This window comes from Microcaecilia unicolor, chromosome 6, assembly GCF_901765095.1.
Source record: "Microcaecilia unicolor chromosome 6, aMicUni1.1, whole genome shotgun sequence".
NCBI classification, from domain to species: domain Eukaryota; kingdom Metazoa; phylum Chordata; class Amphibia; order Gymnophiona; family Siphonopidae; genus Microcaecilia; species Microcaecilia unicolor.
The window spans coordinates 320,270,076-320,295,257 of record NC_044036.1 but is presented as its reverse complement, the minus strand read 5'-3'; the positions used below and the strand labels follow the sequence as shown (position 1 = coordinate 320,295,257).

General features: G+C 46.7%; 2 protein-coding genes across 3 annotated transcripts in view; one reads left to right on the top strand and one right to left on the bottom strand.

Annotated features, from left to right (window-relative positions):
* ACSF2 (acyl-CoA synthetase family member 2) overlaps positions 1-25,182 on the bottom strand; it is a 138,294-nt gene that overhangs the window by 30,692 nt on the left and 82,420 nt on the right. The window contains exon 10 of the mRNA XM_030208351.1: positions 24,224-24,300. Coding sequence (XP_030064211.1) covers positions 24,224-24,300 — 77 coding nt within the window. The remainder of the gene's footprint in view (positions 1-24,223; positions 24,301-25,182) is intronic.
* Positions 1,132-23,733, top strand: CHAD (chondroadherin). 2 transcript variants are annotated; one of them, XM_030208353.1, is made up of 4 exons: positions 1,132-1,953; positions 17,814-17,977; positions 20,975-21,120; positions 22,415-23,733. In XM_030208353.1, the coding sequence occupies exons 1-3, from the start codon at positions 1,177-1,179 to the stop codon at positions 21,114-21,116; spliced, it is 1,083 nt and encodes a 360-aa protein (XP_030064213.1). In that variant the 5' UTR covers positions 1,132-1,176; the 3' UTR covers positions 21,117-21,120; positions 22,415-23,733. The 2 variants fall into 2 exon arrangements, with proteins under 2 accessions (XP_030064213.1, XP_030064212.1); XM_030208352.1 differs by having other exon boundaries at positions 22,409-23,733.

Sequence of the window (25,182 nt, the reverse complement as noted above, 5' to 3'; positions counted from 1 at the left end):
CCTGCCCCCCCTCTAGGTGGCTATGGCATCTACTATTCCCTCTAAGCTGAGCGGGAGTCCTGCAACTTCATTGCTGCCAGTGAAGGGTAGTGCTCAATATTGTGCTTTCAATCACTAAGGACAGGCAGGTTCCCTGGAGTCCTGCAGAGTTTGCCTGTCTCTCATTATTGAAAATATAATAGTGAAACAGCACCCCCCACTGGCAGGTGGAGGAATCCCGCTCAGTTTAGAGGGAACAATGCTAGCATTACCAAGTCCTTTTCCATCACCCAAATTCCAGATCTGCTTTCTGACCAAATGTGACAGCAGCCCAAAGATTAAGGCTTCAACCAGTCTGTCACTCAGTTTGTCACTGTGTGCAGTCCCTGCTCCTTTCAAAAGATCCTCTGTTCAAACTATGTCCTCCTTAGCTCCTCTCCCGAGCACCCTAGACTTTTCTTTTAAACCAGTGCTCATTGGGTGAGTAGAGGCTTCGCCCATCTTTCCATCACCCTTGCAAAATAGACCCAACTAGTTTTTTTCCAAAGAATTTAAGGGGGAAATTTGCATATCGCTTGCATAGCTGCAAAGCCCTCACCAATGTATGCTTTCTCTTTTGAAAAATGGCAAAGGAGATTGTGTGACTAGAGATTTGCACCTCCAAACCAAAACATGTGTATTTTTGAAAATACAAACTATGTACACTGCAGATAAAAGTTTAAAAAAAATTCTCAGGGACAATGCATGAATCTTTACCTGTACGTAGGGTGGACAATGTTTAAATCACCCATGTCTGCAGGAAATGGCCTTGAAATTTGCCCTCTAAAAGCAATCACCGCGTTCGAGATTCTTAAACTACTGACCTGCTGCTCCCACTCAAAAGTACAGAGGTTAAGTTAAGATTTCCTAACAAGAAGACTGTACAGGTCCTGCATTTGTCTCTCTCCCTAGCAATCATCCTCTAAAATACAGCAGTTACATCTCTTGTTTCCTGTTCTGGTTCTGAGGGGGTTAATTTCACACTGAGTTCCCAAAATCAGTTGCTTCCACGTAAGGGTCTGGCTGCTGCTTGTGGTTTTGGAAAGGGATTTTGATTTTTAATAACATTATAAATAGGTCTGTGTTCAGCTTACTGCACACTTTCCATCTCTCCCCCCCCTTCTCTCACAGCTGCTCCGATCTGAGCTCAGTGGTGTCATGGATCGTACAGCGCTCCTCCTGAGCCTCAGCCTGCTACTAGGGCTCAACACCCTCTTGCAGGCATGTCCCCAGAACTGCCACTGCCATGGGGGAGACCTTCAGCATGTCATCTGTGACAGTGCCGGGCTTAGAAAGATCCCTAAAGTATCCGAGCAGACTCGACTTCTGAACCTGCAGAGAAACAACTTTCCCAAACTGGTCACCAATTCCTTCAAAGAGATGAAAGGATTGGTGTCGCTGCACCTCCAGCACTGCAAGATAAAGGAGATCTCCACAGGAGCCTTCCGGGGTTTGAAGCAACTAGTCTATTTGTACCTGTCCAACAACGACATCAATGTGATTAAGCAAGGAGCCTTCAGTGACTTGGCCGCACTTACCTACCTGTACATGGACCACAATAAAATCCTTGACCTACCCAAGGGCCTTTTATCTCCACTAGTCAACCTCTTCGTTCTACAGCTGAGTAGCAATAAGATCAAAGAGATAAGGTCCGGCACATTCACTGGTGCCAAGGTTTTGCGTTGGTTGTACCTCTCCAACAACGACATCTCCACCATTCAACCTGGCTCACTAGATGAGGTTGAAAACTTAGCTATATTCCATCTGGATAATAACCAGCTCTCTAGTTACCCCGTTACAGCCATGAGCAAACTGAGGGTGGTAGAAGACCTGAAACTCTCTCACAATCCAGTGAAGTTCATCCCTGACTACGCCTTCCAGAGTTTTGGACGCTATATGGAGTCACTTTATTTGAACAATATGGATCTTGAACGGGTAAGTTTTATTTCTGCTTCCTCTATGGGTTGGAATCAATTTTTTATCGAGAGTTACAAGTCCTTACCCAGATCTGAAGATCTGTACCTAAAGAAAACTTTGATCCAAACATGAAGAGTCTTCAAGTCAAGTTTATTTTTTTTATAGAGGCCAATTCTCACCATCCTGTACCCTAGCACGACATTCTAAAGGGTCCTTTTACTAAGCGGCGGCTAGCACTAATGCATGCAGGACAATGCACTACTGCAGGGCGCACTCCTCCATTGCCATACACGTGACTGTTAACACATGATTAGTGCATGAGCCTTTTCCGCCTACTTAATAGGTGTCGGACACGGCTCACGTGCTTATGGCCACGTGCTAATTTGGAAATTAGTGCATGGCCATTAATTGAGGAAATGAAAAGTCAGCCATTTTACAGCTGCCCTTCAAGTGGCCTCAGTGCATGGGGAAACCCACAAGGTAGTCATAGCGCAGGCCACTTTTTGCGCAGCTCAGTAAAAGGGCCCCTAAGACTGCTTCAACCATCAGATGCATCTCATTAGGCAGGTAAGTACCTACTTACAACAGGGCACTTCTAGACCACCCCTCACAAGTGGCAGCTCCATGATTAATCAGCTTGCTTATCCAATCACAGGGGACACATTAAAGGGCTGCCTGCTAATTCATTCATCACAGGAACAGAGCAACAGTCTACCGACTCTCCGAACAATAGAATATCTACTGCCCCTGGTTAAAAAACAGGGCAGGGGGGGAGGAAGGGACTAATGAGTTCACTCTAGAAGGGTTAGGTGCCATTCGCACACGTAAAAAGCCTATTTACATGTGTGTCTGGACTCACACTTTTAAGTAGTGAACTTAGAAAAACACGGGTATGCCGACAGCAAGCATCGATTTGAAGGGGGTGTGTTCTGGGTGTGATTTGGGCAGCCGCAGAAACAAAAGGGGTTCGCAGTTTCCACAAAAATTCAACAAAAGAAGGAAGTGGAAAACACAACTTCAAGAGATCAATCCGAGACACAGGGTGAGATGCTCCAGGAAAGCTTTATTAGGACCCTACACGGTCCGTGTTTCGGCTTTTAAAAAAGCCTTCATCAAGGGTCTGCTGTACACCAGGCAGTCCATGTGGTTGATCTCGTGGTCGGAGAGGTACCGGATCGGATTGATCTCTTGAAGTTGTGTTTTCCATTTCCTTCTTTTGTGATTTGGGCAGACCATAGATGGATACATGCATTTTCTACTTTGCAATGGAACTACATGTCTGCTTCAAAAAATTTAAGTACTGTCATTTATACCTGCTCCCAGACAAGCAGAGGGGTGAGCTAAGTACTTATTGAGGGGAAAATGTGTCTGGCATTTAAAGCCACCTAAAAAAAAATCCCCCCAAATTTGATTTTGGGATGAGCCCTAAATTGGTCATGCAGTTTTGTAAAATCCAAGCGTGTTGGCTCTTCCACATACAGGGCCCGATTCCATATTTGGCACCAAAAAATTGGCACAGACGGAAAACACGCATATTCATATTCTATAAACTGTGCCTAAAGGTAGTTGCGGTTTACAGAATGCGCACAGTGCTGTCCACATGACTAAAATTTCGGCAAAACCATTTACAACAATGAAAAGCTATGTGGAACGGGTTATTCTATAACACCATGCATACATTTTCGGAATGCCCGTGACCTGCCCATGCTCCTCCCATGGCCACACCCACTTTTGAGATCTGCGCGGTAGAATTTACGCAGACTACTTTATAGAACATGCTTAGCGAGTAGTGTGCATAAATTCTAATTTGTGCTGATAATTGCTTGTTAACAGTTACCAGTGCTAAGTGGCTTCTTAACCAATTGAGTTGCTTGCACAAATCAGAATATGCCCAGATTTGCCTATGCAACTCTAGACACACTCAGGGGCGTAGCCAGACCGGCGGGAGGGGGGTCCAGAGCCCAAGGTGAGGGGGCACATTTTAGCCCCCCCCCCCCCCCCCCCCGCCATTGCCGATCCCCCCCCCCCCCCCGCCACCATCAACAACAACTTTGCCCCCCACTGCCGACGACCCCCTCGACCCCCCTCCCGCCGCCAACCCTCCCCCACCGCCACCGTTGCCTACTTCTGCTGGCGTGCAGGACGTCAGACTCACAGAAACAGAACAAAGCCTTGCAACGGAAGAAGAGGACCACGGCTGGCGGGGGTTGGGGTCCCCCACCAGCAAAGGTAGCCCACGGCGGTGGCGGGGGAGGGTTGGCAGCAGGAGGGGGGTCGAGAGAGTCATCGGCAGGGGGGTCCAGGGCCAAATCTACAGGGGCCCAGGCCCCCGTGGCCCCACGTAGCTACGCCACTGGTCACACTATAGAGAATTTCCAGGATAGTGCCATAAATGACGCTGCTCTGGTCTGTGGCTTTAAAATCTGAAGGGAGAGTTTGTTTATTGATGAGGTCTCTACCTTACTCTAGTTGCTTGAAAATCTTTTGCTAAAGCTGCCTTTTCTAAAAACACAGCCTTTTCGTTTCAAGGGCCAGGATTCATCTTTCCTTTACAAACAGTTTACTAATACGTATCAAAGAGCATCCCCACTGTTGAAGGAGCTACATTGGCTTCCTGTATTTAGTTTCAATGTATCAGATATGCAATTGTAAATTCTGCTGAAGAAGGACTCAATGTTTCTAATCCACTTAGAATCTCTTTTGAACTTAGTGGAATATAAGAATCATATAGCATAGCATTGCATAGAATGACTGCTCCCAGGGGCGGCCCGACCATTAGGCCACCTGAGGCAGGGGCCTCAGGCAGCTCTCTTTAGGAATAGCATCTGGGGGTGGGGGGCTTTGCGGCCTTTTACTGGCATTTTACCTGGTCATGGTGACTTTCCAAACCCGGCAGCGCTTCCTGCCATCAGCACCCGCCTCTTCCTTTTCTGCAGCTACCTGAAGTAACTTCCTGTTTCGCTCAGGCAGCCGCAGTAAAGGGAAGAGGCGGGTGCCAGCAGCGACAGGGCAGCGTATGGGAATCGCTGCCGCTGCCGGGTTTGGAAAGTCACCACGACCAGGTAAAACACTGGGGGGGGGGGCAGCATCTCAGCCCGGGGGGAAGGGCAGCATGCAAGCTCCACCTCAGGCGGCATCTTGCCTAGGCCTGACCCTGACTGCTCCCACAGTACATGCACATTTCCCTTGCAACTGGTTCCATGTTCAAGTGGAGATCAAAAAAAGTAGCAGTGACACTTGTAGAAAAAGACTGAGAAAACTTAGCGCTGGCAGAAGGTTTAAAGCGGCTCCTGAAGAAGCAGCTATGTGAAACGGAGAGGCTCCATAGAGCAGTGCCGACAAAAAAGTTACGTTACCGCTGTGATTAAATTTAGTATAAGGACCTTGGGGCCGATATTCAGACCACAGAGGAGTTAAGACCGGCTAAATCCCGCGGTTGGCACTGAGCCCGGATATTCAATGCAGCAACTGAGGAGTAGTGTGATCAACGGGACACTTCCGAAAAGCCAAGGAGACGTGATGTAAACAAATATCTTTTAATAACACATGAGTCTCGACACGACACCGTCTTTCAGCAACAATGCCTGCCTCAGGAGTCTGTGTATAACGGTCACTTTGATCATAAAACTGAAAGGAGAATGCGTGAAAGTGCATACCAAATCATACATACATACCAGCTGTACGGGACTTAAATACAAATCAACATATGCATCCTCCTTTTCCTACATTAGCACGCAACTCTGGAACGCTCTACCAAATGTCATAAAAACAACGCACGACTTAACAATCTTCCGAAAATTACTAAAAACCAACCTGTTCAGCAAGGCATGCCACAATGATCCCTCCTAAACTCCAAACAATGAAACTCTTCCAGAACTAGACAAAACCGAACTCTCTATACCTGACTGCTTAAACCACTCTGTAAATAATGAACACCAACGCTTCATCAACTAATCTCTCACGCCAGAAATGAACTGATTATAAGTCACTCATTTATGTACTTAATGGAACTCCACATTGTATTTCTCATGCCGGAAATGGCGGCCGCCACCACGGCACACTGTAAGCCACATTGAGCCTGCGAAATGGTGGGAAAATGTGGGATACAAATGCAACAAATAAATAAAGAGAATGCGTGAAAGTACATACCAAATCGAGTCTTTAGAAAGACTAGTGATTGGTGCAGTGCAGGATAGACGAACTGTATAAAGTGCAGTCAGAAAATGCCGAGTGGAGTACTGCTGAAATAGTACTACTACTACTATTTAGCATTTCTATAGCGCTACAAGGCGTACGCAGTGCTGCACAAACATAGAAGAAAGACAGTCCCTGCTCAAAGAGCTTACAATCTAATAGACAAAAATAAATAAAGTAAGCAAATCAAATCAATTAATGTGAACCGGAAGGAAGAGAGGAGGGTAGGTGGAGGCGAGTGGTTACAAGTGGTTACGAGTCAAAAGCAATGTTAAAGAGGTGGGCTTTCAGTCTAGATTTAAAGGTGGCCAAGGATGGGGCAAGACGTAGGGGCTCAGGAAGTTTATTCCAGGCTTAGGGTGCAGCGAGACAGAAGGCGCGAAGTCTGGAGTTGGCAGTAGTGGAGAAGGGAACAGATAAGAAGGATTTATCCATGGAGTGGAGTGCACGGGAAGGGGTGTAGGGAAGGACGAGTGTGGAGAGATACTGGGGAGCAGCAGGGTGAGTACATTTATAGGTTAGTAGAAGAAGTTTGAACAGGATGCGAAAACGGATAGGGAGCCAGTGAAGCGACTTGAGGAGAGGGGTAGTATGAGTAAAGTGACCCTGGCGGAAGACGAGACGGGCAGCAGAGTTTTGAAGCGACTGGAGAGGGGAGAGGTGAGATTGAAGTAGTCTAAACGAGAGGTGAAAAGGGTGTGGATGAGGGTTCTGCTGTTTCCAGTTACTGGCATTGAATATTCATTTTAAAGATAACAGGCTAAGCCAATATTCAGACTAAACCGGTTATCTTTAAACTGGCAAAAGATATCCCCCACCTCTTCATGCGGCCAAATATGGCTCCTGAACTGGCTTTTAAAAAAGGTGGCTAGCTGGTTATATCAGGCGATATAACTGGTCTCTGCTAGCCACTAACCAGAGTTATTCAGTAGGGGATAGCCAGTTATCCCCCACTGAATATCGGCAGAAAGCCAGTTAAGCGCTATTTAACCAGTCAGCAGCCGTTCTGGCCGGTTAAACAGCGCTGAATATCAGGGGGATTGTAAATGGTATTTAAATCTAGGAGAGATTGGACTTAAAAGAAAAAGAAGATAAATAATAATTAAGCAAAGGAGGTGGAGGTTTTTCAGACTTATGAGACTTATAAGGTGTTGATAAGAAACTGAAGTCTTTTCCTCCACGTTTTTCCAGAAATATAGACACCAGGGAAAATATAAAGCCTGTCATTTGGGTTGTAAGTGATTATTGAGGTAAGCTTGTCAGCTATAAAGATTTGCAATGTTGAAACTAAAATCCGTGTTCAAGTGACCCATTTGTAAAATACGCTGCGAACTGTCAACATCCGTACCTGAACCCCTCCACCTGGAGAATCTACACAGACGTGGGCTTCCAGTGGCATACACACGGAAACACATATACGCACCCAGAAACTGTCTCCCTCACGCATAACACTAACATTTTTTTCAAACACTTTATGAAGGGAGGGTTTGTTTATTGATGAGGTCTCCCTCCTACTCTAGTCGACAAAGACGCCCCTGTTTCTACAGTTGATGGTAGAGAAGCTTTCAAAAAAACAGCTAAACACAGAAGGGACAGCCCACAGGGGAATCGTATTTACAGCTTTAACTCCAAGTGGCTATTTGAAGCAGCAAAATACACCCCCCCCCCCCCCACTACTCCAAAACACCGTGGAACACTTCTCAGTACGGCATGCATAATACTGGGAGATGTAGTGTATCTAAGTTAGGATTATAGTGTTGTACTAAGAAATCAAGCATACCAAAGCTATGAGTGACCATATCAGCAGTAACAGTGATCACTCAGTACAGCAGCACACTCCCCCCCCCCCACCCAGGCGAAGTGTGGCAGTGCAACCCGCCCCCCCAAGCAACGCACACACTCCTCCTCCAAGCAAGGGGGTGCGGTGGAACAGGTGCACGCTCTTGGCTATGCTGGTCCCCTGCCCCCTCGGATGTCAACTTTCTGTTCTGGGGCAGGGGACTGGCAGGGCCGACAGCACACGCCTGCTCCACGCACCTCCTCGCTGCCGGCACCCAGGTCGGACCTCCCCCACTGCCCCGCCCTAGGTAGGCTACAGACTCAGTGCCACATTAGGGAATAGGAAAGCAGGTCAGATTTAGTGTTAAGGCTGAAAAGGGCCAACCTCTGGCCTTCACTGCTCCTGACCTCCAACCTGTGATAGAAACATGACCGCGGATAAAAGCCATATGACCCATCCAGTCTGCCCATCCTCTGTAACCCCTAATTCTTCCTGTTCCTAAGTGATCCCACATGCTTATCCCATGCCTTTTTAAATTCTGGAACATGGACTCCACATGGAATTCTGGACTCCACAACCTCCACCGGAAGGCCATTCCACGCCTCCAACACTCTTTCTGTGAAATAATACTTCCTTAGATTACTCCTAAGCCTATTCCCTCTTGTACTTGCTTACTCTGACTATTCAAGTTTATGTGTTCCAGCCCATGCTGCTCCCGAACAGAGGTCAAGACTGAAGCCCAGATCCCAATTACCCTACTGCCTCCAGGGGTAGACACTGCTCTGCTTGGCCTGCCTGATGAGAAACCTAACACTCGTATTCAGATGTGGTATCATTTATACGTAAAGAGCTGATGCAATCAGTTTCAACATCAACACCACAGACCCTGTGGAAACACCAGGCAACTTCCAACACTGCAAAGTCCAGGCTACGAAATCTTTAGAGAAAAAGAATTTTTTTTTTCTTTGAAGTAGCAATATTCAAAATTACCAATGGGGTTTTCAACGTCATCCTTCAACTCTATGTGCTACTGCTCAGGGCACAGCTTCCCAGTAGAGAGTTGCACGGGGACAGAAATCCAACCTGCCCCCGCCCATCCCCACTGGAATCCAACCAGTCCCCATCCGTCCCCGCAGGGAATCATACCCGTCCCCACCAGAATTTAACCTGTCCTTACCCAGTCCCACAAGAATTTAATGCTACATAAAAAAAATTCCTGTCGGCTCTCTCAGTCTCTGAGTTTGAGCCGCAGCACTGCAGGCAAGGAAGGAATAGAAGTTGGAAGTTGGAACACTCTGGTGCGCACATGTAAGATTTCTCTGATTCACTGGCACTGTGTGCTAAGAGATCACCACATGCATGTGCCGGTAGGTCAAGTGACATCTGATGCTCGTGCCTATATCAGAGCTGAGGTCTGCGCATCAGCCCGGGAGCAGAGAGGATTAATAGTAACATTGTAAATGACAGCAGATAAAAACCAGATTGGTCCATCCAGTCTGCCCAATAGTCACAATCATTATCAATTCATGATTAAATCAACAATGAATGTGATAACGCCGATAACGGTAATATGTAAGCCACATTGAGCCTGCAAAAAGGTGGGAAATGTGGGATACAAATGTAACAAATAATAATAATATTATATACTTGATTATGGTCTTCCTCTGGTGTTTCTTGGACATCGACCATAGAAGTCCGCCTGGCCCTATCCTTATGTTCCAACTCCTGGAGTTGCCCTCAAAGCCCACTTCAGCCTATTCATCTTCTCATTTGCGGGACACAGACCGTAAAAGTCTGTCCAGCATTGTCCTCATGTTCCAGCCACTAAAGTTGCTGTCTAAACCCTTTCCAGCCCATCCTAAACCAAATTGCCATATATGAGACACAGACCGTACAGGTCTCCCGGTATCGGCCCTAGTTTCACACCACAGTCACCATCTAAGTGTCACACGACACATCCACACATATGCAGCCATTTAAGTTTAGGTTTTTTATAACTTCCATTTTCTAAATAGAGATCCTCTGTGTTCATCCCATGCCTTTTTGAATTTCATCACCATTTGTATCGCTACCACCTCCTTAATGGAGACTTTCCACATCTGTGCTGTTAAAGCAAGGAGGAGGAGGAGACAGCACTCAAATAACCTGGTACTCGGTAGATGAGAGGCTGGCGCAAGTGCAGCATACACTTCCACGGGAACCCCACAGGAACTGCTTCCGTCCCCACGGGAACCCCGCAGGAACTGCTTTCGTCCCCACGGCAACCCCGTAGAACTGCTTCCGTCCCCACGGCAACCCCACAGAACTGCTTCCGTCCCCACGGGAACCCCACAGGAACTGCTTCTGTCCCCACGGGAAACCCACAGGAACTGCTACCATCTTCACGGGAACCCCACAGGAACTGCTTCCATCCCCACGGGAACCCCACAGGAACTGCTTCTCTCCACACGGGAAACCCACAGGAACTGCTACCATCTTCACGGGAACCCCACAGGAACTGCTTCCGTCCCCATGGGATCCCCGCAGAACTGCTTCCGTCCCTACGGGATCCCCATAGACAATATGGGCCAGGGAATACTTTACACACATTTAAGACCGCTAAGGTCCTCTCAAGGATCATCACAATCTGTACCCTCATCAAAAGAAATTGTATGATGTGATACTACTACTTATCATTTCTATAGTGCTACTAGACGTACGCAACACTGTACACTTGAAATGAAGAGACAGTTCCTGCTTGATAGAGCTTACAATCTAATCAGGACAGACAAACAGGAAAAATAAGGAATAAGGGAATTACTTAAGGTGGGAATGATAAAAGAGACATGGGTAGTGGAAAAATGAATAGGGATTAGGAGTTAAAAGCAGCATCAAAAAGGTGAGCTTTTAGCCTAGATCTGAAGACAGCCAGAGATGGAGCTTGACGTACTGGCTCAGGAAGTGTATTCCAGGCATATGGTGCAGCAAGATAAAAGGAACGGAGTCTGGATTTGGCAGTGGAAGAGAAGGGTACAGATAAAAGAGATTCCAATGAACGGAGTTCCCAAGGAGGACTGTAAGGAGAGATAAGAGTGGAGAAGTACTGAGGAGCTGCAGAGTGAATGCACTTGTAAGTCAATAAGAGGAGTTTGAACTGTATGCGGAAACAGATAGGGAGCCAATGAAGTGACTTGAGAAGAGGACTAATATGAGCATAGCGACATTGGCAGAATATAAGTCGTGCAGCAGAATTTTGAACAGGTTGAAGGGGAGAGAGATGGCTTAATGGAAGACCTGTGAGAAGCAAGTTGCAATAGTCTGAGAGGTGATAAGAATGTGAATAAGAGTTTTGGTAGTGTGCTTAGAAAGGAAGGGACAAAGTTTGGTGATACTGTAGAGAAAGAAATGACAGGTTTTATCAATCTATGTGCAGAGAACGAGAGAGAGAGAGAGAGAGAGGAGTAAAAGATGACCCCAAGGTTACGAGCTGATGAGACAGAAAGGATGAGAGTGTTATCCACAAAGATGGATAGGGTGGTGGACCCTGGTCCTGGGGAACTGGGGAACTGAGTTCAATTCCCACTTCAGGCACAGGCAGCTCCTTGTGACTCTGGGCAAGTCACTTAACCCTCCATTGCCCTGTGTAAGCCGCATTGAGCCTGCCATGAGTGGGAAAGCGCGGGGTACAAATGTAACAAAAAAAAAAGGATAGAGAATGGAGGAATAGGTGGGTTTAGGAGGAAAGATAAGAAGCTCAGTCTTGGTCATGTTTAGTTTCAGATGGCAGTGAGACATCCAGGCAGCAATGTCAGACAGCCAGGCTGAAACTTGGGCCTGGATTCCTACTGAAATTTCTGGTGTGGAAAGGTAGATCTGGGAATCAACAGTATAAAGGTGATACTGAAAACCATGGAAGGAGATCAGAGCAGCAAGGGAAGAAGTATAGACAGAGAAAATAAGAGGTCCCAAGACACAGCCCTAAAGTACGCCAACTGAAAGTGGGATAGAAGTGGAGGAAGATCCACCAGAGGAGAGATAAGAAGAAAACCAGGAAAGAACAGAGCCCTGAAATCCAAGTGAGGGCAGAGTACAAAGGAGTAGGAGGTGATCAATAGTGTCAAAAGCAGCAGAGAGATCGAGAAGGATGAAGATAGAATAGAGACCTTTGGATCTGGCCAGCGAGCCTTCTCAGGAGTAGCCCCCATGCTCTGGAAGCAGGTGAAAGCCTGGCTCTTCTCCCCAAGCCTTTAATACATAGGGTGACTGACTAGCCTTGAGTTGGTCAACCATCTATTTATTCCAGCTGACTCTGTACTACACATCTTGTCCCCATCTATAGATCTGCACTTGGCCCCTCAGCTATATAGTAAGCTGTATTGTAGAAAAGCATTAGTATCGTAGCTATGTTATTTGAATGTTCTAACGTACGCTTATTAGATATTTCATTAGTATTATGCTCTATACTTAAACGGGGAATTTCAAACAATATCGATCTAAATTCTAAATCTCAAAAAGAGTTTAAAACTAAAGTTTTGCAGGTGTCTCTCCTTGTAATTCAAGGAAGAAATCTCAAAGATCCTTGTTTGCAAATGAACCAACCGGGAACCTCAAAGCTCCTAATAGGGAAGACACTGCAAATATTGCAAAATCCACTATTATATTAAGGAGTAGAGTAATATCATTGGTTCCAGTGAAAGAGAAAAAGGGAGGGAAAAACTCATGAATATATGAGAAAAACGAACGGTATAAAAAAAACTCTCCTTCTCCTTCACTCATACTATGAATTAACAAAGTGAGACACCTTACCCCAAAAGCACCATGTCATCAGGCCTCAACCCTTAACTCTTCTGGCACTGCTATCACATAGTTAAAGTTGTAAAATGCATCACTATCTGCAAGTTGAAAACTTAGCTTAATAGCGTTAATTTTTATTTATTTATTGCATTTGTATCCCACATTTTCCCACCTATTTGCAGGCTCAATGTGGCTTACAGAGTTTTGTTATGACATAGTCATTCCAGGATGTCAAATACAATTAGTAATGTAAAAAGATTAAGTAAGGGAAGAGAGAAGGAAGGTGTTAAGCAGGATTGTATAGAAGGTGGACTTTAATAACTGGGTGGGTTGGTGAGGTAGTTTTGTAAGTGTCCTTCACTTATCTCTTGATCTTCAGCACCAGGCTGTATTAACTTGTAGAGGTCGGGCTGTTCGTGGTATGGTCGGGAAGTACTCAAACTGTTAGGCATGAAATTAATGACACCATCCCGTGTCGCCCTTAGTATTATGCTGACATCATATTATATCTCCGTTGTTTGAATTTCAGTACGGTTAAATGTGTATATTTTTCATCCTGTTTCATGGTAGTCATCTTATTCGGTTTCAATTAGCTGTTTTTAAGTTTTCCTCTTTCATGGTATTTATATTTATACTTGTACATTTTACCATTGTTATGCTGTTAACAAAATTGTAAGTTCATAAGTACATAAGCACAGCCACGCTGGGAAAAGACCAAAGGTCCATCAAGCCCAGCACTCTGTCTCCGACAGCGGCCAATCCAGGCCCCAAGAACCTGGCAAAAACCCCAAAATTTAATAACGATCAATGGACTTTTCCTTCAGGAATCTGTCCAGACCCCCTTTAAACTCAGCAAGGCCAGCTGCCGTCACTACCTTCTCCAGCAATGAGTTCCAGAGTCTAACTACGCGCTGAGTAAAGAAAAACTTTCTCCAATTTGTTTTAAACCTACCACATTCTAATTTCATCTTGTGTCACCTGGTTCTATTATTGTTAGACAGTGTAAACAAACGCTTCACATCTGTCCGCTCTACCCCACTCATTATTTTGTAGACCACTATCATATCACCCCTCAGCTGCCTTTTCTCCAGGCTAAAGAGTCCTAGCCATCTTAACCTCTCCTCATAAGGTAGTCGTCCCATCCCTTTGATCATTTTCGTCGCCCTTCCCTGCACCTTCTCCAATTCCTTTATATCTTTTTTGAGAGTTTGACGTTAAACTGCATCTGCTGTACGCCGCCTTGGGTGAATCTCTTCATAAAGGCAGATAATAAATCCCAATAAATAAATAAAAATATTCTGTGCAAAAATGCGGGTGTTGCAGAACTTGTATGCACCGACAGCATTCCAGCACATGCACAGATGTGCAGACACCCAATCCCAAGTGCCCATACAAGTTTTGCAATACTAAATTTTATCAGCTCAGGGGCAGCTGCATTCATATATATTTGGGGAATGTGCTGGAATGCTGTTTGGTGAAGAAACATGAGACTTCTGCACATTTCCCAGCAGCACACCTTCCCCTCAGCACCTCAGCCCAGCCTTTTTTCCGACCTATTCTCTTCAAAGAATCCGAAATAATGTTATGGGTCCGGTGTGCTCGCAATAAAGAGAAGAAAGGTATGAAGTTCCTCACCCACGCTGACCGTAGAAGAATGAACTGCCATTTCCCCCCCTCCTCAGACCTTGCGCTAAAGCCCCAGGGTTAGAAAACTCTGCTCAGCGTTTGGGTCTTCCGTGCATTTCTCTGTATCTGCTTTGAACTGCTTAATATTCTTTATCCAGTTTCTTGATATGCTGGTGGTTGACAACAGGGGTGTAGCCAGACCTTGTGGTGGGAGGGGGCCACAGCCCAAGGTGGGGGGGGCACATTTTAGTCTGCCGCCCTGCCCCCCCTCACCTCCTCGCTGCTTCCTCTCACCGCCTCGTCGCTCCCCCCCCCCCCCGCCGCAAAAGCAAATACCTTTGCTGGCGGGGATCCCCAACCCTCGCCAGCTGAAGCCTTCTTGAGTACCGGTCTCTGGCGCAGCCATGTTCGCTGCCCTGCTCTTTCTTCTTGCTGATGTCCTGTGCATGCTCGAGCGTGCATAGGACGTCAGCAAGAAGAAAGAGAAGGGCAGTGAATGCGGCTGCGCCGGAGACCGGCGCTCAAGAAAGCTTCAGTTGGTGGAGGTTGGGTACCCCCGCCAGCAAAACCAGGGGCCTGGATCAAATTTGCGGGGGCCCAGGTTCCCGTGGCCCCACCTAGCTATGCCCCTGGTTTACAATCAATGTAAAAAATAAAGATACAATCAAAGGCAGAAAGACTGAACTAAGTGAGACGCAGAGGAGGAAAGCAAAAGAGAAAATGATCTGTAGCAGGCCACTGGACTACCCAAACCGTTTCCCCCCAACTCACCATGCGGGATTCAGTGATCACAGAAATAAGTGCAAATGAGACCCCCCTCAAAACTGGAAAAGTCCCGTCTCCCTCCATGGTCCTACAAGTATGAGGAATTTGGGAATCACAGCCCTAGCTGATCCCCAAGAAATAGTGTGTTTGGAAACAGACGCAAACCTTAGCCAGGAATACTTCTCTTTCCATCTCTCCTTAATTTCATCCCTCCTTACCCTTTCTCCCAAATTACACTATCCTATCCTGTCTACCCTCTTTTATCCTAGTCATATATTATCTAGCTCAACTTATCATACACTACTAAGCCCAACTTTACATTGTTTTACTACTGTTTTATTAAAATGCTATTAACTTTGTATTTCAAATTACTATGTAAACCGCATTGAGCCTGCATTATGTGGGAAAGCGCGGGGCACAAATGTAATAATAATAATAATCTACTATAATAAAAAGCAACCTCAACGTTCTGAGGACACTGACGTCACTGAAGTCAGTCAGTCTCCCAGAACGGTTCGTGGATTCATGGTGGTGAAGCCACCCCACAGACCCGTGCCCCGCCCTCGCGTCAAACGTCATGACGTCGAGGGCAGGGAAAAAAATCACCTAAACAAACGGTTGACCCCCCCCCCTAAAGCTGCAGCTCAACACAAGGACCTCCAGCACCCCCCCCCCCCACAACAACCCCCTCCTGAGACACCCACCTTCGCGTTGCTTTGCCGGCGGGGGACCCGAAACCCCGCCAGCACAAGCCCTGTCTGCTCACTATGGCGTCATCTTCGGTGTTCCTAGCCTGTGGAGGCAGGGCTTCTGTGCGTCTGACGTCCTGCATGTGCATGACGTCAGACGCACAGAACTCCGCCCTGCACAGCTACCAACGCCTACAATGACGCCGTACTCAGCACACAGGACTTGTGGTGGCGGGGTTCCGGGTCCCCCGCCGCCAAACCAACGCGAAGGTGGGTGCGATGGGCACGGTGGGTCGGATGGCTGCGGCCGGATGCATCGCCGTGGGTGGGATGGTGCCGGGAGGGGGGGGGGGGGGCATCGCACCTCACAGGCAACTGCTCAATGAGGAAAACCTTGCTAGCACCCGTTTCATTTGGGTCAGAAACGGGCCTTTTTTACTAGTAATAATAATAATAATAAAACCCAGACAGAAGGGAACAGCAAAGAGTGAGCAAGTGAATGGTTAGAGGGGCCTTGGAAGTACTGAAACTCTGACAGGGCTAACACAACTAGTTTTTGAATAGTTCGGTTGGGGGTGGGGAGGGGGAAATCATGTGCCGTTCTTTTTCCAACATATTTAAATTTTCAAGAAAAACATGTGCAGCTTAGCTTTTGAAGGTTTTTCCTATGTTGTTATAGGTATAACTTCGGATTTAAAGTGTGTGTGTGTTGGGTGGGGGCAGGGAGCTAATATCAAGACAGAGAACATGAAAACATGACAGTGGATAAGCACCTTAGGGACTGTCTAGTCTGATTGTGTGACTGTGGGCAGAAGACTGAGACGGCCACCCAAAGCATCCAGGCTGTGACTGCAGCAGAGACAGCTGAAGACCGAGAAAGGGAAAAGACAGTTTTGCAAAATCAAAGACGCATGAACTGAAGACGGCCCTCATTCCAAATGTGTAACATATAAGATCCCTTTGTTGAGAGTGGGAAATGAAAAGAATAAAACCGAGAAAGGTAAAAAAAAAAAACAGAGCAGATGAGGCAAACTGACAGAGTTGAGAGCTGTGGGAGAGGAGAAATTGCATGGAGGACTCCACTCTGCAGCCAGTGGAAATTTCCACTTGATATTTCAATGAGCTTTGCCAAACTCCACAAATGCTGTGAACTTCCACAAACAACTCCAGGAGCAGAAACAGGTGTCAGGAGAGGGAATCCAAACCAGGCTGACATCCAAGTCAAAGTCCAGTCAAAGAAAGGTGTCCACAGTTTTCTGAGCACGGTCCACAGGAGGGGTGTGTGAGCTCCTGGTCAGCCAGTGCAGCACTAACTTTCCAAAGTTACCTAAACCCACAAAAGGTTTTCCATGTTAAGCCTCTCTCTTCCAGTTCCCACTCTGTATCTATCCCTTCACCTGATGCCAATCTTGATGTAAGCGGTCTGGGGATTCCTCATCTCTGACATATGTGGCATGAAGGGATCCCCCCCCCCCCCCCCCCCGACCACAAGTTGTCTGTAGCTGTTTGTTTAGTGCCTGTTTGCCAAGAGATGGAAGATAGTGCTGGGCAGACTTATACGGTCTGTGCCAGAGCCGGTGGTTGGGAGGCGGGGCTGGTGGTTGGGAGGTGGGGATAGTGATGGGCAGACTTATATGGTCTGTGCCAGAGCCGGTGGTGGGAAGCGGGACTGGTGGTTGGGAGGCAGGGATAGTGCTGGCCAAACTTGTACGGTCTATGCCAGAGCCGGTGGTTGGGAGGCAGGGCTGGTGGTTGGGCGGCGGGGATAGTGCTGGGCAGACTTATACGGTCTGTGCCCTGAAGAGCACAGGTACAAATCAAAGTAGGGTATACACAAAAAGTAGCAAATATGAGTTATCTTGTTGGGCAGACTGGATGGACCTTGCAGGTCTTTTTCTGCCGTCATCTACTATGTTACTATGTTATCTGAATTTAGCTGAGAACGGTTGGCTTTAGAGCAGAATTATGGCAGCTCTGCTGGGGATGGGCAGAGACATAACATCTTTTCAGTTCCTCCATTCACTCTGACACTATTTCTTTTTCTGTTCCAGTTCTCGGACAAGGCATTCACTGGAGTAACGACTCTGAAAGCTTTACACATTGGGCACAACAGACTCAGTCAGCTGCCTGGCAACTTCCCGTATTCCAAACTGGAGAACCTCACCTTGTCCAGCAACCCCTGGCATTGCTCCTGTTCACTGGCACCTCTGCGCAAGTAAGTGAGGGACATTCACTCCTCTGACAATGAGGTGTATTTTCAAAGCACTTAGACTTACAAAGTTATGTGGAGGGGCATAATCGAACGCAAACGCCCATCTCCATGGAGTCTATGTCCGAGAACGGTTACGTGAAAGGGCGGGACAGACCGTATTTTCGAAAAAAATGGGCGTCCATCTTTCGTTTCAAAAATACGGTTTGTATGGACCAAAATGCCATGGATTTAGTCGTTTCCGAGCTGGGCGTTTGTTTTTTTTAGCGATAATGGAAACTAAAAACGCCCAGCTCAAAAACGTCCCAATCCAAGCCATTTGGTCATGGAATGGGCCAGGATTCGTAGTACACTCGCCCCCCGTGACATGCCAGGACACCAACTGGACACCCTAGAGGTCAGTGCGGTGGACTTCAGAAAACGCTCCCACACGCATAGCTCCCTTACCAGGGGTGCTGAGCCCCCAACCCCCCTCCCCCAAAACCCACTACCCACAAATGTACAACACTACCATAGCTCTTAGGGGTGAATGGGGCACCTACACGTGGGTACAGTGGGTTTTGGAGGCCTCCCATTTACCAGCACAAGTGTTACAGGCAGGGGGGATGGGCCTGGGTCCGCCTGCCTGAAGTGTACTGTGGTACCCACTAAAAGTGCTCCAGGGACCTGCATACACGCAGGCCTCTAGGACTTGTTGCTGCTGTATAACCTTGGCACACCAGCTGACACCTGAAGACTAATCTTTTTGAAAAAGTCCTTTATTTGAATAAGCACATTTACTCACAGTTAACTGCAGATTTGCAGATCAGAGGTTGTGCCCCACTGGCAAAGAGTCTTCCTGGTACTGAGATTAGCAGTAGGTCAGAGCTGGCAGAATGCTGTACAATGCCCTCTTTCAGCAACATTCAAGGGAAGAACTAAGTTCTGTAACGTGGCTAACACGTGAAAGGGATCTAAAACTGGCTGACAAAAATGGCCACTACCTCATGGACTACCGGAAACAAAACAGGGCACACTCTGACCCAGTAAGCAGGGGGAAAGCACCATGGGAGTACAGCCTACCAACTACCAACATCGTGAGCATTTGCCACAAGCTAGTTGAATCACGGAGCCCAATACCCTACACCCACCACAATGCATTGCTGATGTGACTCTGCAGTGCCCTTAACAGAAAAGGTGTCACACTCACCCGAGACCCACATCAGAACCAGGGAAAGGCTGTCACAGGATAGAACACATTCTGCTGTCATGGAGGTGGGTACAGCGTTTGAGGCTGGCATAGAGGCTGGAAAAAAAAGTTTTTAAAGTGGGATTTTTTTGGTGGGAGGGGGTTAGTGACCACTGGGGGAGTCAGGGGAGGTGATCCCCGATTCCCTCCGGTGGTCATCTGGTCAGTTGGGGAACTTTTTTGGGACTTGGACCTGAAAAAAAGGGTCCAAATAAAGCGGACCAAATTCTCGTCCAAAACGCCCTTCTTGTTTCGATTATCAACTAAAGACGCCCATCTCTCCTCGGCCGATAACCACAACCCAGCCCCGCCTTCACCACGCCTCCGACACGCCCCGTCAACTTTGTTCATTCCTGCGAAGGAGTGCAGTTGAAGACGACCAAAATCGGCTTTCGATTATACCGATTTGGTCGCACACGGGAGAAAGACGCCCATCTCCCGATTTGGGTCGAAATATGGGCGTCTTTCTCTTTCAAAAATAAGCTGGATAGTAACCTAGGTGCTTTGAAAATGAGCCCCAATACGTACTAGGGGGAGTAAAGATGTGTGGGCTGGGTAAGGATGGTATTAGTTTGTTCCTGTACACATGTAACCTGGGTATTGCCCTTTACTAGCTCAGGTCTGCAAGAACCTCGACCCGGGTCACAGGGAAAACAATTTTTTTTATCTCTCTCTCTCTGGTCACTTTGGGCTCAGGCTCAACTAGTGGTGTGGCTGGCAGGGATCCCCAAGCCCTACCAACCAAAAACTCCCAACAACTGTCCCTCCTGCATACCTTGTAAATAACAGATTTTCGTCTGCAGCAAGCAGCGACTGATACATACTGCTCACACTGGCCCCACAGCCTTCCCTCTGATGTATTCCCGCCTATGCAGAAACAGGAAGTTCCATCAGAGGGAAGACTGTGGGGCCAACATGAGCAGTGTGTATTAGTTACTGTTTGCTGCTGCTGTTGGTCTGTAACGGGTTAATTAAAAATTAACAGATAGTATCAGCTAGGGAAACTGTATGCACTGAAAATCAAATTCTATATATGGCACCAAAAAATCAACACCGGAAAAAAATGAGCGAGAGCGCTATTTTATAAACGGCACTTCGAGTTGGGCACCATATATAGAATAGCACCGGGATCCGCACCTGACTTTTAGGTGTGAGACTTACACCAACTGGTGTAAATCCCTGCGCCTAAATTAGGCACGGATCACGCGTAATTCTGTAACAGTGCGCGCAGATTCTTGGAATACTCATGACTCGCCCATGCCCCTCCCATGGCCACGCCCCATTTTCAGATCCACACACAGGAATTTGCATGCACATCTTTATAGAATAGCGCCCAGCAAGATGTTGTGCGCATTAAGTCTAATTATTGCCAATTAGCCCAATTATCAGCGCTAATTGGCTCATTACTCAATTAAAATGTGCTCGCCCCAAATTTACTCACACAATCTTTTTTGCACCATACATAGAATATTGGGGCGGGGGGGGGGGGGGGTTATGGCTGCCATTATTTAGGTAATTGCCTTTGAATACCAGGCCAGTAAGCATAAATAGGATGTTTTAATCTTGCTGTGAGATGTTATCAGGTAAGGAATGAAGGGCTCCATTTATTATCTCCTGAAATTTAACTTAAAACTGTACTTCATGGTTTACCCTGGCATTTTGCAGCAGGTAAAGAAGCACTTATCCAGTCTTCTTTGTGCTTTCGCTGCTTTGGGCTGACAAAAAGCAACTACCAAGGAAGACAGAAGTCAATTAAACTTGCTTGCTTTTTCCAGATGGCTGGATTCCAGCAATGCACGCACTGATGCTACCTGTACCACTCCGTCTCAGTACCACAGACAGCAACTGCGAGAGACCTCTGCCTTCCGCAGCTGCAAGCTGCCCACCAAGCGATCCCGGAAGGGAAGCCAAAATTAATCAGGTATTGTAGCTGTCCCTAAAGTTATCCATAGGGTAGAAGCAGGGGGCTGTTCATACGTGTCCCTTCAAACAAGAAAGCCGCAAGACATTTCTACCCCAGAAGCGGGCATCTTCCCCAGTGAGAGAGCAAAGAAACACAGTGGCTGGCAGCCAGAGGAGTCTGGTGGATACAGCTTTTACAAGAAAGTATGTTTGGGTGTAGTCCTCCTCTTCCAGAAGTTCACAGACATTTAGGGGCCATTTTGCTAAGCTATGGTAAACATTAGCATGGAGGAGTAGCCTGACGGTTAGTGTACTAACAACTATGCAAAACCCCAAAGGAGAGACAAAAAATATCCAAAATCAAAAAAAGCCAATCCCAGAAAAAAGTGTACCAGATGCCTAGAGAAGACCTGGAATACTCTCCCCCATTTATCCTTTCTAAGTCACTATACACTCTTCCTTACTAAACATCACACTATTCCCAATACACACCCTCCTCCCACCCCCTACCTTTACCATCCTCCTACCTTGCTCAACTAACTTACCCACATCCAATTGACCACCTCTTTATTCACTATGTTACGGATGTATCCATTCTATGTCACTTTGTAAACCTGAAATAGTACGTAAGCCGCACTGAACCTGCTAATAAGCGGGAAAGCGTGGGGTATAAGCGTTACAAATAAATAAATAAATAAATAAGACACACATAGGCAACTCTTTGCCAGAAGGGGAACAAAAGAGAGTTCAGTATAGGCTTAACCTACAGCTGAGCTTAAGTTTCAGTGAGTCTAGCTGCAAAGCAGCTCACTTAAAAGCTCTATACATCAGTCTATATATGTAACCCTAATGGTTAGTGAAGCAGGCTTTGATCCTGGCGACCTGGGTTCAATTCCCACTGCAGCTCCTTGTGAGAGAGTTTTTCAGAGTACAACATCTTTCAGGATATTTTGCTAAGGCAAGCTTAATCACACTCCTTCCAAAACATCCTCCTCTCCCGTCCATTCTCAACAAACACATAAAACTTCTCAAATTCTCAAATTATTTCTGATCATAAAGACATTTCTAGGATCTACGGAAAATAATGATTAATTACCAATAAGTATAATAAAACTTGAATACCAGAAGATTTCTTAAACATAAATGTTTTTAGCTTTCTACAAAAAATCATGTTTTGATTTCAAGTTAGTGCCTCCTGATAAAGTTTGACTATGTTCTCTCCTTTTAGCATTGGGGAAGTGTAGTGTCCAATGGTTTTCCTGTCTTTAATATTTAGCATTTAACATAAACCTGCATTTTCTCTTATGCTGCAGACTTTAAGCTGTCCAATCCTGGCAACTGACTACACCTGCAATTCAGAAGACTTCTGATGTCTCCCATGCCTATCCATTGGCTTCTTACACCAATCAAGACTATTCTCTGATTTATCCAACCATCCAGTGGGGCCTTCTAACTGGCTGAAGGATAGGATCCTGCCTTTCAATTCTACAAGACCCTACAGGAGGGATTTTGTTTATTTCAGAAACTAGAACCTTACACAAGTTAGATCCTGCCAATAAAACACAGCTAGTCCCTCAGCAGACTCACCTGGTTCGTGCACAGTACTAATTATTATTGCATTGTCCTGAGATGTTGCGTCAATCTTAAACTTCTAACTCTCATCCCTCTGCAGCTGGATCCTGCACAATAAATGGAGCTGGGAGCTTATAAAAAGTAAGAGTGGACAGGGAGCAAAGCTGGCCATGGAGGTGCTAAAATTTGAAAAATATCAAGGGCAGGATTAACCCATTGGAGGGCCCTAGGCCAACAAGGGTGTTGGACTCCCCATTGTAATAAAAATTCATGATAAAATTCCAAGAAATGAGCACCTGCTTGGAAAACCAGCAGAGGAGGAAGCAGCAGGTCTGGCGTTTTGCTCATCTACCCCTCCTGCTGACTGGAGGACAAAGCACAGGGGGGGGTGGGGTGAGAAACGACAGATCTCTGCAGGCACCAGTGTTTCTGGTCCCCTGCAGCAGCTGATTTACCAGGGCAAAAGCCTATCTTGAAAGCCAATTACACATCTCGGGGGGCCCTCCCTCCTAAGCATTTGCACCCTAGGCCCATGCTTAGTCTGCCTATGTCTTAATCCTGTCCTGAAAACACCTATCCTTCTTTCTAAAACATATCCAAATCTGTTCTCTGAGGAAGATGCAGTTGGTGTGGTTGGCTGGAGTAGATAGGCCTATGATCCATCTGCCATCACTCTCTACGTTCCTATAATGCAGAAGGAACTCGACATCCAGCTCTAGGGAAGGGTTCAGATCTCAGGTAGACCCAAATGCGGAACTCCATGGAAACCGTTTCCTCTCCTTCTGCAACAGTGGGTGGTTCTTCCCAAAGACACTGTCCAAATCAATAGGTCTCATGCATCACTGCCTCCAGAGTACAATATAACATCTACAGTGACCTGTGTGCCAGTACGTGAAAGGTTATGTAACTGGCCACACAATAAAAGGATAATTTTATAAGTGAATCTATGCACACCTTTCCTGTGAAGGTACTGGTGCTTTTTTCAAAATGAAAGTACACAAATGCTTCCATTTTGAAAATTACCCAGGGAATTTATGTACCTGTATTTACACTTCATTTACATGCATATGTATATATTATCAAAAGTATTTAAATAAATGCAAGACCCTCCCCACCTTATCCCTGGAAATGCCTCCACGCAGTCTGGGTAACATTACACATGTAAATGTCTAACTTTACGCACATATAAATCTGCATAGAGGATAAGCACCTATTTCCACATAAACACTGCCTTATGCACAGAAAGTGCCCTTTTGGAGGTCACAGAATGTTCCAGAATAGAGTAATCGGGTTGGATAGACTTCCAGAGTTGTTTAATGCTAGTTGTGTTGTTCCAGGGTGTCAGAATGAAGAGGACACCAATTTCTATCTCTATCACCTCCTCCCCCAGGTTCAAAGAAGAGTAAATCAAATGGCTGTCCTTTGCGGGCGTGGATTATTTTATAATAGGTTAAACGGAATCACATTTGATTTTATCTAAAAACATTATTATTATAATATATAGGACATAATTTTATTTGCCTACATAAATGAAATATAGACCAACTTACCACTAACTCTGGCATGTTCATGTCAGCCATAATCTTCTTCATAATTTCTGGAGGAACCGGGGAGCCTGCGACAATCCCTGAAAAATGTGAGAGAAGCTCAAGTTTCCTATCGGCACTGAGGCAACACTGCCATGAGACTTTATCCAGCTGAAGAATTCACCTTACATATAGTAACATAGTAGATGATGGCAGAAAATGACCTGCACGGTCCATCCAGTCTGCCCAACAAGACAACTCATGTGTGCTACTTTTTGTGTATACCCTACTTTGATTTGTACCTGTCCTCTTCAGGGCACAGACCGTATAAGTCTGCCCAGCACTATCCCCGCCTCCCAACCACCAGCCCCGCCTCCCAACCACCGGCTCTGGCACAGACCGTACAAGTCTGCCCAGCACTATCCCCGCCTCCCAACCACCAGTCCCGCTTCCCACCACCGGCTCTGGCACAGACCGTATAAGTCTGCCCAGCACTATCCCTGCCTCCCAACCTCCAGTCCCGCCTCCCACCACCGGCTCTGGCACAGACCGTATAAGTCTGCCCAGTACTATCCCTGCCTCCCAACCTCCAGTCCCGCCTCCCACCACCGGCTCTGGCACAGACCGTATAAGTCTGCCCAGCACTATCCCCGCCTCCCAACCACCAGCCCCTCCTCCCAACCACCGGCTCTGGCACAGACCATATAAGTCTGCCCAGCACTATCCCCGCCTCCCAACCACCGGCTCTGGCACAGACCGTACAAGTCTGCCCAGCACTACCCCCACCTCCCAACCACCAGCCCCACCTCCCACCACCGGCTCTGCCACCCGATCTCGACTAAGCTTCTGAGGATCCATTCCTTCTGCACAGGATTCCTTTATGCTTATCCCACGCATGTTTGAATTCCGTTACCGTTTTCATTTCCACCACCTCCCGTGGGAGGGCATTCCAAGCATCCACCACTCTCTCCGTGAAAAAATAC

Bases quoted from the DNA above. Each gene is read 5' to 3' on its own strand.
- CHAD (XM_030208353.1), top strand. From the start codon at position 1,177: ATGGATCGTACAGCGCTCCTCCTGAGCCTCAGCCTGCTACTAGGGCTC. The intron at 1,954-17,813 runs GTAAGTTTTATT...TTTCTGTTCCAG, and splicing joins ACAATATGGATCTTGAACGG to TTCTCGGACAAGGCATTCAC. The intron at 17,978-20,974 runs GTAAGTGAGGGA...TGCTTTTTCCAG, and splicing joins TCACTGGCACCTCTGCGCAA to ATGGCTGGATTCCAGCAATG.